We start from the raw sequence: 17962 nt of genomic DNA on the forward strand, positions 1-17962 counted from the left end.
CGATGGGGACGGGGGGCTTTCGGGGGTGTGTGGCCCAGGTTCAGGAACCAGACCTCGTCGAGTCCTCTCTGGGTCTGGTCGGGGGGTGATTGAATGAGGGTTGCAGGCGCAATGGATGCCACGATTGGACAGCGAGATTGGCTGAGCTGGCGTGGCGGACGAGGGTATTTTCTGCTCAGATAGGGGGCGGTAGGGTAGTTCAAGCTCGTCAACCAGTGGGTGCGGCCGCTGTGGAATCTTTTATCTCGCCTGCTTGCCGTACCTTGGGGGGCTCGAATGATGGATTCGGGCACAGGTTCCCAGTTCGAGAAACGACAAGGACTGGAAATGGAGAAGGGAACTGTGGTGTTGCTGTAAAGATTGTGACGGACAGGAGAGGACGAGATGAGAGAAGGAATTGCGACTGGGAGAGGCGAGTCGGGGCCCTTGGATTGCCAGTGGATGATGGTGACTCCGAGGCGTCAATGCTGTTATCTTTTTTTTTTCTTGATTTGTGTGGGATGGACAGTTCACAGTGTGGACTGAACCGGTCTGGATTGGATTGCTTGATGCCTGTGTGCTTTGCTTGTGTTGTTGACAGTACGCGGTAAAAGGCCTAGGATCGGTTCGGCAGTGAGTCCTTGGTGGTGCGTCCGAACTTTGATGTTGGTATCCGTAGTCGACGTGGTCGTCCTGGGGTTCATGCAGGGGTAGCCAAGGAGACCGATGGCAGGACCCAGAGTATGAGGTAAGGTATGAGCAAGGAACGACGAGGTAAGAGAAGGGCAAAGGCCGTGAGTTCGGACGAGAATTGACGAGCGAAAGGTGCAAAGGTGCAGGCGGGATGGGATGGACGGCAACGGTCGTCTGTATGTCTGAGTAAGGTGTAATAAAGTGTCGAGACCGACAGCGCCGGTAGCAGCAGCAACGGGAGGCGGGGAGCCAATGACGAGGAGGCGGGATCGATGATGGACGCAAGATTCTGCGACAATTCGAAACCAGGTGGGAAAGAAGGAAAGATGGGTGTGGTTGGTTGACAGTGGGATTGGGCAGCAAAAAGGGAAGAAGGATATTGGATCAGATCGAGGTAGGCCAGATGCGGATGCAGATGTCGAACGACGAGTGAGAGTGAGAGAGTGAATGCTGTGTATCTGTACGGATGTCGCAGAAGACGTGCAGCAGCTAGTCAGTCATTTGACTCTTTTTTGTTGGCTACGGGCCTGGTTGTTGGGATGGGAACCGGAGCATGTGGTCTGACCTGGGCTGTTGATGACGGACATCTGGTGGTTTGGCAGTGCGATTCGCATTGCTTTTTGCCTATTGCACTCGCATTATTTACATCCATAGACCCTGCTGGACGAACACCACCCCCCTCTTTTTGTTTTCACAGCTTGAAGCTGCATGAGACACCAGTCATGGGCAATGGCAGGCTACCTGGCCATGGCGGCTTGTTGTCAAAATCCAGCCCAGATCTCATTGGCACATGTTTCCTGTTGTTTTGGCGTCCGCCTTCTCCGATCAACAAGACGAAACGAACGAACCATTGTCCACGGAAACCGGTGGCCCACACCCTCAATGGAAGTCGAGACTCGAGAGTCATAAAGACCAAGTCCATGACCACCAGATTCAAGTCGTGCGTTTGCATCGGCGCCGATCCGCCGGGCTAAGAGAGTTGGACGTTGCTCAGGGGCTTGCTGCAGCGTGCAACCATTGTCCGTGGGCAGCCTGTAAGAAACTGCGGCTCCTGCTGCAAGGAGTCAGAAACAGTCAGAAACAGTCAGGAACCGATGGGCGCCCCGGCAACAGGCGTGCGACGTGCAGCCGGTCCTGACGGCGCCATGATGGTGCCGGACGGGGAAGTCTTGGTAAAATGGCCCGAGGCACTTTTTTTTTTTCTCCTTCCGAGTCGTACGTAGGCGCACAGTCTGGAGGGTTTGCTGACAGTTTGCTAGCAGTCGTTAGTACCTTAGCTTCTTCACCAGTTCTTAGCAGCGCCAACTAAGATGCTAGCTTGGCCAGCACTGCCTGGTCGCGAATCCAGGGCCCGCAAGGGTACGCAGGAAACAGCTGGGATGACCCGTGGCCTGCGTGGAGAGCCCCCAATTTCACAATTTCCCAGAAATTAGTGTCCAATCAGAGTTGCAGTCTGTTTCCCCAAATCCCATCGGGCCCCACATGATTGCCTGTCATGGCTGCGACATTCTTCCCATCTCACGCGCTGCTTCTGGTTTCTGCCCATTCCAGAACGTCTGCCGCACCTGCTCTGGCTGAAGCTGTGCATAGCTTTTTGTGCACGCATTAATCCAGCGGACGATCGGATGCACAGTCGCACCACACAGAGCACCTGCAATTGCGATTGCAATTGAAATCGAGCCCGGCCGGTGGAGGCCCTCCACTGGACCCAACGGTACTTACGGCGCGTACCACCGAGACGCGTGACGGACGCGACTTCTTCATCCGACAGACAGTGCATGAAGCTCTCACGAGGCACAGCATCTGACCTAAGCTGGAAGCGGCCACCCAAACCGGAAATCGCCATTCGATCATTCACCTGAGGCAATCAGCTTCACTCTCGCGGGCTGTCACCGGGGAAAGCTCGCCGTGGTTGCCTACTCTTATAACGTGAGTTGGCTGGTGGTTAATTTTCTCACACCAAGGTCTTCTTCTCATCAGACCTCGTCTGCGTTAAAGCGGTTCATCTTTACAATGGTCAACCTGTCACGATGCCGTTTCCTTTCCTTCTTATTTGCGACCTTTTAGAACAGGCTCATAGACAATGCAATTCCGATCCTACCAAGGTCAACGAACGCGTGACCAACTGGTTCAAGCAACACCGCCATCGGATCGACGACTCAGGAAACAGTGCCTCCGCTCTATTTTCTACGCTCCTACCGGAGAAGCGTACTGATCGTGTATACGGCATTCAGGCCGACACGCTATGTGGCATCGTCGGACGGGTGCTGATCCTCGGCCAGTCGCGTGTGAAAGACATGAAGCGGTTCAAAGAGCCCGGCCTAGGGCTGGATCTGGCTGATTGTATCGAGAACATTTTCAAAGAAACAGTATGTTATCGGATGTCCCTATTGAGCTACCCGGCTTTGGATGATGCGTGTGTCTGAGAACCTGTCCATTCTAACATCCACACAGCCGAGCCCATGCTACAACGCTGCGAATCCTATTACTGTTGAGGAGATCGACACAACTCTCAATAGCCTCGCCGCCAGGTGCAGATTCAGTTCTCCTGCAGTTCAGGCATCGCAGCTCCGACCGAGCAGCGCGCGCGACCGAGATGAGCTTCTTTCCAGCTTGTACCTTCGCCTGAACGCCAGGGAAGCCAAGTGGCTGACTCGTCTCATCCTCAAAAACTACCAGCCTGTCGTATTCGACCCCAGACACGTCTATTACAGCTACGATCCGTTGCTCCCTATGATTCTAAGAGTCCAAGATGACTTCTCCGCGGCTCTGTCTCTTCGTCAAAAGTTGAGGAACGACCCTTATCTCCGCGACGAGACAGGACGAAAAAGACGCGAGAATTTGTTGAAGCATCTGACGCCTGTTCTGGGTGTCAAGGTGGGGAGACAGTCGTGGCTCAAGGGACGCAGCATCAAACACTGCATGAAAATCGGCCATGGTCAGATGAGTTGTGAAAAGAAGGTTGATGGGGAATATTGCCAGATCCACATAGATCTGAGCAAGGGATACAAGTGTATTCAGATCTTTTCCAAGAGCGGCAAAGACAGCACATCAGATCGCGCAGCATTGCATGGGTACGTTGATGATCTCCTCGCCGCGTTTACGTGGGCTAATGGCAATAGGGCAATTCGCGATTCCCTCAACATCGGAAAGCTCGACTGCAAGTTTTCAAAGGGATGCATTCTAGAGGGCGAGCTAGTCGTCTACAGTGATAAAGTATGCATATATTATCCGTCAAATCTACACCTACTTACATTGCATAGGAACAAAAGATTCTTCCATTTCATAAGATACGAAAATATGTGTCTCGGTCTGGGAGCTTTCTGCACACAGAGGCCGACTCACAGTAAGTACTCCACTTCCCAGACAGAACTTGTAGTCTGACTGGCATAGACGACATCACTACGAGCACTTGATGATCGTCTACTACGACGTCCTTCTTGTTGACGGAGAATCACTGCTTGGAGTCCGGCACAGCGAGCGGTTCAAGCGTCTGACTGATTTGGTCACCTGCCGAGAGGGATTCGCTGAGCTGGTAGAACGCCAAGTTATTTCCTTCAGCCAGCCCATGGCTGCATCCCACTTGAGAAAGGCATTCGCCAAGTCGATAACAGCACGAGATGAAGGCTTGGTCTTGAAGCCCGACGACCCCTACTTCGACTTCAGTGAAAATCGTCGCCCATTTTCCGGTTGCCCCATCAAGCTAAAGAAGGAGTACATTGGCAGCTTTGGTGATGTGGGCGACTTTGCTGTGGTGGCAGCTCGTTACGACCCGGACAAAGCCAAATGCTACAGCATCCCGAATCTCAAGTGGACACACTTCTACCTTGGTTGTCTCGACAACAAAGAAGATGTTCAGAGGTTTCAGGCCAGACCAAGATTCACAGTGGTTCACCAGGTAGAGCTGGACGAGACCATGCTCAAGACGGTGGTGACCTATGGCAGGCCTATGCCTGTGGCCTTTGACGACAATGATGCGCTGATCTTGGATATTGCTCCAGGCATTGCGCAACAAAAGATGCCAAGTGTGGTCTTCACGGAGCCTTTAGTGTTCGACGTCCGTTGTTTCTCGTTTGATAAGGAGGGAAACACTGGCTTCTGGCAGCCAAGGTTTCCCCAGGTATCCAAGGTTCACTTTGACAGATCCTTCATCGACACCATCTCTTTTTCGGAGCTACAGAAGGTAGCTGAGGACGCTACAACCACACCACCAATGGAGGACAGCCAGGAGATGCTTGGCTGGATCGCTACGCTGGAAGGCGCAGACCCACGCGGCATTCCTGTCGACGCTATCAGCCAGTCGACGACTACCTCTCTCATGGCAACTTCCCGCACGTCCTCCGTTCGACCATCAACTTCGCCAGCTCCTCGCGCGGAAAGTCCACTGATCAATCGCCGATCCCTCCCAGCCTTGCTGGAGGTGGCAGAGCCTGCTGTCGTCACTCCACCGACGTCTTCTGCTCCTGAAAGCATTGCAGGCAAGACTACCAAGCCAGCTGCCCACATCGTTACTGCCGAGACGTCGTCCAAAGCCAATAAGCGGGCGCAAGAAAACCATCATTCTGTTGCCCGCGAGAACAAGCGATCGAGGGTTTGTTCAGACCCTTGCTTGGCCAAGCAAAAACCTGCTCTTCAGCAAAGTCGCCTGCCACTCGGAGAAGTGAGCGCCAACCGAACCGCTCCCTCACCTCGGGCTTCTCAACAGGCGGCATTCCCAAAGCCCGTTGAAGCAGCTGCGATGCCTCCGAACCCGACGCCGCCTTCGTCTGGCGGTGCCCAAGCCCCAGCCGCAGAGAATGCAGCCCCTCAGGCACATAGCTCGAACGAACGAACCGAAATGCCGCCTCCGCCCCAGCCGTCTCCTACCACCACGGCATGCGAATATGCAGGCAGCCACTGTCTCCTCGCAGAAAAGCGCATCGCCCTCCTCTCTCCCTGTATCGCCCACCAACCGTGGGTCGCCGAAAACCTGCTTCCGTCCCACGGCATCCACGAATGGACCGCAGATCTCAACCATTGGAGCAGCATCCCGGCGTGCTCACAGTCAAAGAAGAACCGCACCCGCAAGATCTGCTTCGTCGAGCATAATCGCAAGGAAGCCACCAGAGAATTCATGAAACGGGCGGAGGACAGCCCGCAATACTTTCCCAGCGGGAAGCGCGAGTGGGTTGAGGTGTACGATTGGCGCTTATTGGAGGATGTTACTGCATTGGAGAGAGTGCTCAGGGGATCAAAGGCGCTGTCTGATCAACCTCCTGACCCGAAGCGCAAGTGGTTCGTCGGACTGGTCTAGGCCTTAATCTAGCATAGCGGAGGATTTGTTTTTCTGTATGAGTACATGAGTAGTCACGGCATACATCACGCATCGTACATAATGAGACACGACGTTTTGCAAAAATCTCTTGATCAAGCTCCCATGGCTTGGTCTATGCTTTTGTCTCCTCCTCTTTATACAGGCCCTTGTAGCTCTCCCTCAGCCTCATGAACAGATGCTCATCAGCAGTCATGACCTTCCTCTCCGCGTACGGGTTCGCGTGCGGCGTGCCCTCCGGCGCGACGAACTGCTTCACCCTCTCGCTCGGCACCGGGTCCAGGGTGACGGATCCGACGGGGTGGCAGAAGAAGGCCATCGAGTACCTCGGCCCCGTGTCCGTCTCGCCGGGCGCGCCCTCGCCGCCGAAGACGACCCTGTGCACCGTGCTGCGGAACATGCCGTTGGTCCAGTACGACAGCAGGTCGCCGATGTTGATCAGGATGGGCGGGAGCGCGTCGGCCTCGGTCCCGGGCGGCGTCACGGGCACAGGGGCCCACGTGTTCTCGCGGGTCAGGATCTCGAGGCCGGCCTGGCCGCGCAGGCGGAATAGCAGGGTCAGGGAGCCGTAGTCCGAGTGGGCGCCGGCGCGGACGTCGTCAGGGGAGGAGGAGGTCGCGGAGGAGGGCGGGTAGTAGAGCATGCGGAGGATGGTGCCCGAGTCGCCCTTTTCGCGGAGGTGGGCGGCGGAGAAGAAGGTTGGCGGGTCGACTTCGAGGCCGATGCCGAGGAGATTGAGGAGCTCGAGGCAGAGGGCGTGGCACTGGTCTCTGAAGGAGTTCAGGAAGGGCTCATCGGGCTGGATTGTTGGGGGCAGGGGTTGCTGGGCTTTGGAGTCTTTGAATTCGCCAAAGTTAAAGGCTCTAAGTCATGTTAGTCGTCTTCGGGTGCATATCGATGAAGCGATGGGGAAACGCACTCCTTGTAGTCTCCGACCTGTGGCAAGTGTTAGTACTAGTTTTACGAAAATGTCTGGGCCGGGTTTAATCTACTTGCCCTTTGGTTCTTAGGGTCCAAGGTCTCAGAGTGCATCCCAGACCAACCACGGTTGTTCTGCTGAATGGTGCAGGCAGCCTTTTCTTCTACGGGAGCCTTGAAGAGCTTCTTCGACTATTTTGGGCATGTCAGTCAAGCAATGAATTCAAGGCGGTTTACGATTTCTTACCAAGTCAAAGGCAGCATCGATGTCGCCGAGGTTGATGTACTTGCCGGTATTGCGGATGTAAATGAAGCCGTGCTCAACCGCGGCATCGACAAGCTGCCGCGCGATGGCGGCCCTGTCGACGCCAGGCGCGGCGATGTCGATGATGGGGATGTTCGCGTTGGGGGCCATATCTGCTGCTTTTTCTTTGGCTTATTCGCCTTCACAAGAGGAGAGATGAGAGAGAAGAACAAGGCGAATTATGAAAGTGAGCGAGCGGCGCACTTGGAGGGGCGAGGTTCACCCGAACTCGCGCGAAGTGGGATGCGATAAGCGATAAGGGTGGGATGATGAGTGTGGAGGGGCGGATAGGACCGCTTGAGACGGGGCCGGGCGACTTGTGTAATGTCTATTACGCAGCTTTTGATAGCGGACATGAGAATGGGTCTGTTTCGAGAGGCAGCCAGAATCTCGTGAGCTAGAGTGTTACCGCCGTACTCCTCTGAGCGGCTGGTTGCCTTTGGACGTGACGAGGCACAAGATCAAGATGTGCTGCATATTCGATGTGCGGGGTGAAACGTGAAGAAGTATTATTCAGATAAGGAGGCGTGGGAGGTTAAGCAAACTCAATATGACAGTAGCTGTCTCTATTGGGATGGCTGTCCAATCAGACCAGGCGAAAAGCCAGAAATCGCAGCTCGAGCTGTTGCGACGAGGTTAGTCATGATACAATGTATTTCCAGTGATGCAGATGACAATTGAGGCAGAGTTGTCTTGGCTTCTTGTCGGCCTACTCACTGGGCTGCTCTTGTTCCAAGCTGAACCCTGAGCCGGCAATCAACTGAATGGCGGGTTGCTGGGATGCAGCAGGTTGGTAGCACAAAGCTTGAGCTGCGAGCAATTGACCTTGGCATGGGCCAAATTCTGGTCCGTTGACATGCCACAGGCTACTTCCGTAAGGTCTACACCGAGGACATGTTATGAATGGAAATGCTAGCTACTGACCCATAGAATACCAGTGTCAATGTGTGCTGTCAGCGACACAGGCAGTCACTGATCGAGTAGTTGGGCGAGTTGGCAGTGAAAAAGTCCAACTGCCCTTGGTAGCAAGTCGAAATGGGTCTAGGGAAGTCAAGGACCCCTTCAGTTAGCTCACGTTACTATCTTGATATCACTCGATGCCAGTACCTCACAGAGTTAGAAGTCGTCAGACCAAATACCAAGTACAGAATATCTGCGGCATCCATCTGCAAGGGTTGGAAGGACGCGCTCAAGAAGGAGGTTGCATCCCACATCCCTGACTGCAAAGACGCGCGAATGCATCCGACAAGAGCGGGGATCGGGACAGGCGGGGACGGAGCCGCTGCAAGGTCGCTTCAATGGAAAGAAGCTTCGAGTGGCTGGAACACGGAGTGGCGCCTGTTGCTATTGGAAAATGGGACCGAAACGCGGTCTCGGATGCCTGTCTTTTGTGTGTTTATGCTTCTAGGGTCTCCAAGCTGTCGAAGAGGTGTCTTTCTCTGGAGCTAGATGGACAGCGCAAGACAAGCTCTGGTTGGTAGAGCGAGATAAGGGAGTGTTCATGAAAGAAGTAAAGGCCTGAAGGAATTCTTTCTGCCTGCTTAAGATGTGTGAAGCAACTGCGACGATGAGTTGTCACTCACTTGTCGGCAGATAGACAGGTAAGGTGCAGACGCCTGCGCGGCAAGCCACAATGGAGGACACCGCCACAAAAGTCAACCCCACCCGACAGCACCTGCGGCGGCACTGCAACCTGTAACTCAAGGCAGGCGCTAACCCTAGGTACTGTTGCTAGCACCCCGAAACCCAAGGGTTCCATCTGCCAACCCGCTCACCCTGGGCCCTGCCCGTGTCTGTACAGCGGTACCGTACCTCGCACCTACTGGTCTTACCTAAGGTCCTGGACGCTACCATGCGTCCTTGAACCCCAAACTCTCCCAATTTACCTACCGCCCCTCGCCAGCGCCTTTTCCAAAGCTCCCCTCTTCGTTCGAGACACGCTTGTCAGTGTCATTGGCCTTCCTGTGGCCTTCCTTTTTTTCATGACAAGCTCAGTCATTCCTTCAGAAGTCATTTGAACTTCCGGCAGACCCTGTCCGACCTCCTTGCCTCTCCTGAGAGATCTCGCGACCCAAAGCTCCACCCCCCGTCCCTCACCCCCAAACGGTTCGTTGTCAACTCGAGCTCGACGAGCTTCCTCGTGGTCGCGCAAGGTCCGACAACATGCCTAGTGAGTCCGCCATTTTCTTCTGCACTTGAACAACTTCGTTCCCTCCATGCGCGCGCCCTCTGCTGCATTTTGTGCCCTGTCCGGAGCCTCGTCTTCTCGTCACATGCCTTGAAGGCTACCTGCGTCATACCCGCCTCGACCCGTCTCGCGCCCAGAAGCAAACGGTTTCCCGCCAGAGTGGGCATCCTACGAGAATCAAAGTTCGGTCGCCCAACGAGGAAGGGAGCTCTGTGGCTACTCGTCGTCACCAGGATCTCGAAAGCTTGCACTTCGAGCTCGTCTCGTCTATGTTACACCACACACCACCTGGCCTCAAACTGCGATCGACGGCAACCGGACACTCCCGCTCCTCAACCCTGCCCTTGCAACTCGGCGTCCCGACTTCATATTTCACGAGCTGTTTCTTGGATATTACTGACCCAGAATGAAAGGCCTTGTGGAGGACGCCTGGACCAATGGCCATGCGATGTAAGTTCAACCCGCCCCCGAAGTTGGGATCCTGCCAACTAAATTTCTCATGACCCAGGTCCCACGATGTCTCCGAGCTCGAGGACTGTGCGATAGCCATTGATGCGACGTACTACCTCCAGCTTTTCCTCGAGAGTCCCCATTTCCACGAGCCACTTCTGCCCGCGCTGGGTGGCATGACCGGCATCGAGTTCCACCTCCGAGCCGACATTGAGCAATGGAAAGCGCACAAGATCATCCCGTTCTTCATCTTCGACGGCCAGTCTGTGACTGGCCAAGAAGAAGTTGCGGTGCAGCGGGGAAAGCTTGCAAACCAGAAAACGAACGAGGCCTGGACTCTATACTTTTCCGGTGAAGCCACGAAGGCCGTCGAGGCTTTTGGTGCGAACTACGGTACGGAACACGGACGATGCGGACGGTAGCTATTATACTGACACGACTTGGCTTAGGTGCCTTCCGCATTCAAAACCTGTACCCCTTGCTCCAGTCGATCTTGAAGGACAACAACCTTCACTTTCTCGTGCCTCCATACAATGCCTCTGCCCAGGTCAGTCGATGGTCTAGCAAAGCCTCCAAGTGGGCAGTACTGACAGAAAACGATAGCTCGCCTATTTCGACGTGATTGACTCCGATCAATGCGCTGCCATCATGGGCTCCCAAGAGCTACTCCTGTACCCCATCAGGGACACCATCATCCGCACAATAGACTGGGAAGCGAAGAGCGTCACCTCACTCTCCAAGAAACTACTGCTGAAATCACTCAACGTCAGCGAAAGCATGCTAGTTGATGCGCTGTTGATGACTGGCACCTCTTTCCTGCCCCCCTTCCCTCCTCTTCAGGACGCATCTCTTAACCCGCGTCAGCCATTCACCATTCAAGATGCGGTTAACCTCCTCAGAGCGTCGGAGAAGTCAGTGCAGTCCGCTTGCAGCTCATACGGGGATGTTCTCAAGTCAAAAGACCCGAAGTGGTTGGACAAGTACAGGCAGGCCAAGATGGCCATCAACCACTACATCTACATCGCAGAGAGCGGCGAGGTCAAGGTGAATGATTATGATCATATTACGAGCGATAATCACGAATATCTCGGCCTACAGCTTCCTGGAGAGCTCTTCCACTACCTCAACACGGGATTGATTGGTGCTCGCGTTCTCAACTACATAACACACAGCCAAATCGTTGTGACACCAACTCTCGACGGCGTGTCCTCGGAGCAGTACAAAAAGCTGATTACAAACCAGCTCGTTCCCCTCAAGGAGCAGAGTATCGCACTTCTCATCCCTAGACTGCATCGTGGTTTGCAGCACAACCCAATCTACCTCAAAGTGTGGTTCGACGATGCGTTCAACTACAAGATCAACAAATCCCTTCAACCGTCGCCATCTCTGCGTGCCGCCACATGGGATGTGAAGGAGAGCTCTTTCAAGATGGTCGAGGGCCTGGAGGACCCCCCTGGCTCAATCGCATACGAATTCGGAGCACTGCTGTTCACTGATTTCGTTACGGCCACCTTCCCAAAGGACAAGAAGCGCATTGGTGGTATCGATTCGTCTCAGAATATCAAAGCCGTTGTCATTTGGCGATTCCTACATCTCCGTGGCTACGTTGACGATTCTCACATGCTTACCAACTGGGGTAATGCTGTTGCTAGTGCGATTTGGGCCATGAAGGATTCACTGAAGAACATTGAACTTCCTGAAGGTCTTAACATCTTTGAGGCAATCTTGACCGCTTTTGAGCTCATCAGGTTTGACGTCCTCAACTCCCGACACAAACATGAGGAGCTCAATGGCGCTCCCAGCGCTGGCAGTGAGGATGATAAAGCCAGTATCATTCTCCTCAGCCGATGCTCCTCGCTACTCAAGCTTCGACACGAGGCAAATGGATACACGGGTCCCCTCAACAAGAATCTCTTGTTGTTCCGATCCCTGTCCACCGCAGTGCGCGAGGCTGACCGCGACCTGGTGGAGGCGATCGTGGCATCCATGTTCCTTTACGCGCAGTCTGAGAGAGATAGGGATGATTACTTGGACATTAACAACACGTAAGGATACCTAACCCAAAATTTGACCGCAACGATTAACGAGAAGATATGCAGGTTGCCTTTCCTGCACAGCCCAGACATTGCTCTAGGTATTGCGGTCAAGACGCTGATGGACGAGGTTCCCGCCGGTGAAACGCTGCAACAGCGACAAGCTACTATTGACGCTTTCCCCGGAAAGTTCTTCCCTTATGCTACTGACTTCAAGGAGGATATTCAGCTAGCCTACGCTTTCTTCGATGCAATCCACAAGGGTGTGCAGACGCTGAATAAGGAGGTTTCGGCCGCAGACAAGGCGGTGTGGTCAACAGCAAGCAAATACCTGGATCAAAAGCGATTCTAGGGCCGAAATTTCCTAGGCCTTGCAGCGCGGCGTTGGAGAATAAAAATACAAAACAAAAAGGCAGACGGAGATCTGGACAGCATGAAGTATGCTTAGCTACCGCTGTCGGAACGGCGTGTGTCTTGGGCAGGATATGAAGCATTTGGTCATTCATAGCCCGAGGCGACCATAGCCCGCGGCGTTGCTCTGGGCTGCGACCCGCAGAGATGATGTTTGCAGTACTACAAAGTTAGATAAAGTTGTAGGTTCGCTGTTCTGTATTGAGTGGATGAATAGAGGCAGACTTACCTAGCACGGCTACTGTAGATGTTCACTACATATTCACTGATCAGCAACGCTTGATAGCGTCGTCAGTTTGAAACCGACAGGACTTAGACCAGAGGTTGTTCGACCTGTGAACAAACTTAATCACTAACTCGTCCTATTGGGCGGGCTGTGGTATCACGAAAGACAATGCTACGGAGAGGGGGGTGGGTATGAACAAATGCGTGTCTTCGGCGCAACTATTTTCCAAGTCAACTACCCTTCCGTAACCTCATGTTGGTCTTGCAGAGCTCGATCGCCTTGAATAGTATGTCGTGATTGTGATCCAAGACCTTATCCCCCCTGAAACTCCGGGCGACGTGCAGCCCAAATAATCCAGCAACGGCCCAAACGCCAAATTCATGCATGTTGGTGGTATCTTTGCCTCTCCCCTTCTCCCTTCCTTCCCCAAACGGACACACTGTACTCCCAAGTCTCCCCGTGTCTGCCCCTTACCTGAAGCTAGGATATCAATCGTCTCTTGATCGGCTGAGGCACGGAGACCCGATCGACCGACAGCTCTTCATCGTCCATAACCTTCTGTCCCATCTGGCGGATCTTTTCGAGCAAGTGGCTGTAGTAGAGCAAGTGTTAGAATGATTCATCTTGAAATGTAGCTGGAAAGGGCGAAAGAAATTGATTCGAGGGTGCCGGGGAGAATGTCGTCTTCGTCTGAAGATCCCGCAACAGTGACGGACTCAGACGGGGATGCTTCCCTGCTAGTTAAGGGTCCACTTGGACCGGTGTCCCAGAAAGGGGAGACCTCGTCAGAAAGGCAGAGTTGTCTGAAGTGTGAGGAAGGAGAATGGGTGCCATACTCAATAGGAAGGTGGTTCTTAACACCCTCGGTCACTGCCAAGTCGATGCGCGCGTCCCGGTTCTCGTCCTTGTAGTGCGCCTCCTGGATGTGGTCTTGAATTCTTTCCCGGCCCTCGTCCTGATCAGGGTTACGAACAACGAATCCGCAATCTTCTTCGTCGCAAACCCAGGTGCCATTGGGCCCCTTGGCATCAGTTGTAGGGAGAATCTCCGCCCGGACAACCACCTTCAACGCGGCGGGAGAATCAGCGGTGTCAGCCTCAGACTCATTGTCGCTATCGCCAGAGCTGCTGGCGGCTTCCATGCTGTTCTCCTCTGAGTCATAGGTGTGCGATGTCTTTACCGCTTTGGACCCTCGGGAAACTGTGTCGGGGGTGTCTTCCGTCGAATCGAAGCGTCGTTTACTTCCCTTACTGCCGACCAGACGTAAAGCCGACATCTTGCCTGCGGGACGTCCGGCACGCTTCGGCGGGGGCGTTGCAAATGCCGCTGAGCTACCAGCTCCATTCGTCTCAGGCTTTGTGTTTGTAGTCTTGGCTTTTCGCCGGATCAGGCTGCCTGGGATGTTTTCCATAGTAACGTGCTCAAGCGTGATGCGAGGTCCATGAGCGTTTTCTTGCAGCGTGTCCCAAAACTTGGAATCTCCCCATACGCTTTGGTCCAGACGCTCCACCAGTTCCCTGGCGTAATATTTCAGTATCTCTGCTGAACCGAGATAGTGCTTGATGCTGTACTTGTAGTACAGCTTCGATGAAACCTTGGGGAAAGAATTCTTGCTGAGGGGTTCCAGCTCTGGACGAAGCTCCTCAAGTCCCTCCAAAATCAAATCAACATTTGAGCGTTCGCTGGCTTCCTGGTTCTGCGAAGGTTCCGAGACAGACATGTTTTGCAGCGCAGCGTCCACATCCATCGGCTCAGGAGACGGTGAAGGCGCTGCCGCGATGACCACTGGAGGCGGACTCCGCGATTGTGTCTTCGTCTTGGCTCTCGACCTCGACCTGATGCTTCGCCGAGAGCCAGATGCGCCAGAGTTGTGAGCTTCAACGTCATCATTGTTAAGGCCGGTGTCCTGTGGAGTGTCCCGCTGTCTGCGCTTCGAAATAGCCTTCTGCGCAGGGGGTTCGTCTGTTGTGTCCGCTGGGGCAACAATGTCCATCTCTTCTGGAACTTCTTCGATGGTGGGTTGTCCTTGTGGCTTCATCTTCCGAGCCTTCTGCACCTCTAAATGGATGTCCTATCACCATTAGCTCAAGCTTCTTCTGTGTGGCGAAGATTGTTGCTCACGGGGTGGCGCTCAACAAGCCACTTGAAGAATATTGTGGGTTCCCAATCGAACGCTGCGCGGTCTTCATAGAAATGCGAGATTAAGAATGGTGCGTGGTTGTCGCAACGCGCCTCAACCTCATCAAGGGTCGCGCCGTCGCCCATAGCCACCGCATACTGGAGCACATTAGCGGGCACAATAGTGCTTCGGTCGGCAATCACTAACCTTTAGAAGCAAGCTTTGTATGGTAAGTGCTTTCGGTGGTGATTTTCTTCCCTCCTTTTTGGACCCTTTCTTGCCAGGCTTGGTTTGGGTTTCGTACTCCTCGACGGCATCCGCATGCTCCTCGATTGCCGTCATAATGGTGTAGTAAATGGCAACACCCTCGATCATTCGATCATGTGTTGGCTTGTATTCGGCCGATGGAGGTCTTATCTCAAACCAGCCGGTCCCCCCACCTGCCCACGCACCATATCTGACGGAATTCTCTGAGTCGAAAGCGCCTATAGCGTACCTCCGAATATTCTTGGATTCGATCAGGGCGGTTCTCATGGCTGGATTTTTGGCTACGCTGAGTTAGTTCATGATTTTGGACACTGGGTGTATGCGTGACTGACCTCTGGAGCTTTGTTCTTGGTCTATTTTCAAACGGCCGCGAATTGTGAAAGGCCCTTTCGTCCTGACTGTGAAAAGTTCAGCAGGATGGCCGTGCTTGTCGTGGATGGTGGCATCTTCAAGGATGAATGTCTGTATCGTAGATGTAGCATCGTCGGCTTCCAGGCGCGGATCGAACTTCTTGAGTACGTTTAGCTCATCGGTGTAAACGTTGTCATCGGGGTCGACGGTTGCCGTGGTGGAGTCGGACGTCCTCCTACGTCGTCCGACCATGTTGGCGGCCTAGACTGCGATCGAATGCGTGGGATCGGTATGGGTGGCCAGCATTGGGAACGGGGAAGAGATCAGTACTGGAAGGCAGGCGTTGTCGAGGCAGGTTTGGTGGACAAGGTCGTGGGAGAATTGTCAAAGAAGCGTTGCGGAGCGATGACTTGCGCCGACGTTGGTGGATGCGTAAGGGTGGTATCGAGAAAGGCGCACGCGCGAACGCGATGAATTCCATTAAACAGAACAGAGGCGCGCGCACGGCAACAGTTGTGTTGGTGGCCCTCGAACCACCGGCCCTTTGCTTTGCGCTAACGTAACCGGACAGTACAGTGTACCTTACTGCGGTACCAGTGCGGGGCACTTGAAGCCGCTGTTGCTCCCCCACTAGAGCTGGAAAGAGGGCGCGCCGGGTACGTAGAGGCATTCGATGCGCCAGCAAGGGACTTGCTGGTTTGCGGCCCCAAAGACAGGGGCTTGAACGGCTGCCAGCCAATCGATAAGCTGATAACACACGCTGGAATCCCTTCCAAAAAAATTTGGCACAACTGCATGCAGTGAACCGCAGACCGCATCGCAAAAGCTAAAGAAAGAGCACCTATTTCCCCCACTAGCCTCGACCCTTCCTCTTCTTTTTTTCCCTTCCCTCTTGCTCGAACAAAACACTTATCTACAAACCGAGGCGAATGCGAACTGCGTCTCGTCTTTGGAAGATGGCGAAAGACACCGTTTTCGAAGGCGTCTTCGGTAAGCTTTGCTCCTACTTTTCCCTGCATTCCAATCGAATGTTTTGGCTTCCAATGCTTTTTTTTCTCGCTGCGCAATGTTTTGCGCAAATGGAGCGCCCTTCGCTGACCACAGACTCTGCGACCAGCCATCAACAAGCCGTACGGCATGAGCTCTGCGCAAGTTATTCGAGATGCTCAGTCCGCATTCAACCCCTCGGCCATGTTCAAGCCGTTGATTGACAGGGACCTCGCCGCTAAGAACGCCGAGCCCCGACAAGAATGGAAGCGTCGCCGACAGGTCAAGAAGGACACTCGCGTGAAGATGGGACACGGCGGAACTCTCGATCCGATGGCCACCGGTGTGCTCATTCTGGGCGTCGGTTCGGGAACCAAGTCGCTCGGCTCCTTCCTCGATTGCACCAAGACGTACGAGACCGTAGTGGTTTTTGGCACTAGTACGGACACCTATGACCGCGTAGGTAGGATATTGAGCAGACGACCCTACGATCACATCACGAAGGAGCAGGTCGAGAAGGCGCTGGACAGCTTCAGGGGCAAGTTCGAGCAGATTCCGCCGCTGTACTCTGCTCTCAAGATGGAAGGCAAGCCACTGTACGAGTACGCCCGCGAGGGGAAGGCCATCCCGAGGGAAATTGCCGGTCGTGAAGTCGAGGTCACTGATCTCGAGATGGTCGAGTGGTACGAGCCTGGTTCGCACAACTTTAGATGGCCTACGGAGGAAGCAGAGACTGCGGAGAAGAACCTGGCCGAGCAGGTCTGGCGGGTCAAGAAGCAGCAAGACGCCAATGGCGGCAGGAAGCTGTCCCCAGCCGAGGAGAAGGAAGAGGAAAAGGCCATCTCGGAGCACGAATCTTTTAAGAAGAAGTTTGAGGAGCGGCAGGACGATCTCATCCGCGACAAGCCCCCCAAGAAGCAGCGCCCACCCAAGAACAACGCCCTCATGTCTGGTGCACTCGGACAATTGCCCCCTGGCAAGGGTTCCAACCTCATCCCTCCTCCCCCGTCTGAGGACGAACCCTTCCCGTGGACTGATAAGGGACCGCCAGCTGCCAAGATTCGCATGACTGTCACCTCTGGCTTCTACGTGCGCAGTTTCTGCCACGACTTGGGAGCAAAGGTCGATTCTGCCGGCATCATGGCTGAGCTGGAACGTTCGAGACAGGGCGACTTTGAGGTCCGTACCGCCAATTGCTTGGAATACAGCGATTTGGAGAAGGGCGAGGAAGCCTGGGGCTCGAAGGTGTCGGAGATGCTTTCGTCTTGGATGCAGAAGTATCCCAACGGCGCACCGCAGTCGGAGAAGCAGCGCAACCAGAGCCAAGCCAGCCAGCAGAACAACGGTCGCAACAAGCTGCAGAAGAAGCGCAAGTGGGAGGAGAACAGGAAGAACGACGATAGCGACAGAAATGTCAAGAAGAGGAGAAATTCCAGTTCAGACGAGGGTGAGAAGCCCGCCAAGGCAGCAAAGATTGAAGAAGCAAAGACCGAGGAGCCCAAGAAGTCACCCAAGGGATCGCCCAAGGGATCGCCCGGGGCGTCACCGAAGGCGTCTCCAAAGGCAAAGACGCCCTCTAAAACTGAAGAGGCAGAGTGGGAGGGCATCAAAGACTGAGCCAGCCCACTTAGATGTAGGATCTACGGACGCAGAGCATGGGGCACGATTATATCCGACTGATTGCAAATGGGAGAGGCACGGCGTATAAGGCATCATTTTGCAGGA

General features: G+C 54.3%; 5 protein-coding genes across 5 annotated transcripts; 3 read left to right on the forward strand and 2 right to left on the reverse strand.

The window, feature by feature from the left end:
* Positions 1-2702: 2702 nt before the first annotated feature.
* Positions 2703-5965, forward strand: LIG4 (DNA ligase 4; the record flags this gene model as incomplete). The annotated part of the gene is made up of 5 exons (XM_037319833.1): positions 2703-3041; positions 3127-3746; positions 3795-3888; positions 3936-4018; positions 4066-5965. 5 exons carry the CDS (start codon positions 2703-2705, stop codon positions 5963-5965), a joined length of 3036 nt encoding a protein of 1011 aa, XP_037180532.1.
* Positions 5966-6098: 133 nt separating this feature from the next.
* CGCA056_v004579 (UPF0676 protein) lies at positions 6099-7316 on the reverse strand (the record flags this gene model as incomplete). Its single annotated transcript, XM_037319834.1, has 4 exons — positions 6099-6846; positions 6903-6919; positions 7070-7093; positions 7149-7316. The coding sequence occupies 4 exons, from the start codon at positions 7314-7316 to the stop codon at positions 6099-6101; spliced, it is 957 nt and encodes a 318-aa protein (XP_037180531.1).
* Positions 7317-9799: 2483 nt separating this feature from the next.
* On the forward strand, positions 9800-12228 carry CGCA056_v004580 (Uncharacterized protein; the record flags this gene model as incomplete). Its single annotated transcript, XM_037319835.1, has 5 exons — positions 9800-9843; positions 9902-10236; positions 10293-10390; positions 10447-11888; positions 11943-12228. The coding sequence occupies 5 exons, from the start codon at positions 9800-9802 to the stop codon at positions 12226-12228; spliced, it is 2205 nt and encodes a 734-aa protein (XP_037181450.1).
* A 904-nt stretch (positions 12229-13132) lies between these two features.
* CGCA056_v004581 (uncharacterized protein) lies at positions 13133-15502 on the reverse strand (the record flags this gene model as incomplete). The annotated part of the gene is made up of 4 exons (XM_037319836.1): positions 13133-14584; positions 14635-14790; positions 14840-15180; positions 15232-15502. 4 exons carry the CDS (start codon positions 15500-15502, stop codon positions 13133-13135), a joined length of 2220 nt encoding a protein of 739 aa, XP_037181451.1.
* Positions 15503-16206: 704 nt separating this feature from the next.
* CGCA056_v004582 (tRNA pseudouridine synthase 4) lies at positions 16207-17854 on the forward strand (the record flags this gene model as incomplete). Its single annotated transcript, XM_037319837.1, has 2 exons — positions 16207-16240; positions 16368-17854. 2 exons carry the CDS (start codon positions 16207-16209, stop codon positions 17852-17854), a joined length of 1521 nt encoding a protein of 506 aa, XP_037181448.1.
* Between the last annotated feature and the right edge of the window lie 108 nt (positions 17855-17962).

The sequence above is a fragment of the Colletotrichum aenigma genome (assembly GCF_013390185.1).
Source record: "Colletotrichum aenigma strain Cg56 chromosome Unknown KSG_Cg56_contig03, whole genome shotgun sequence".
Lineage (NCBI taxonomy): Eukaryota > Fungi > Ascomycota > Sordariomycetes > Glomerellales > Glomerellaceae > Colletotrichum > Colletotrichum aenigma.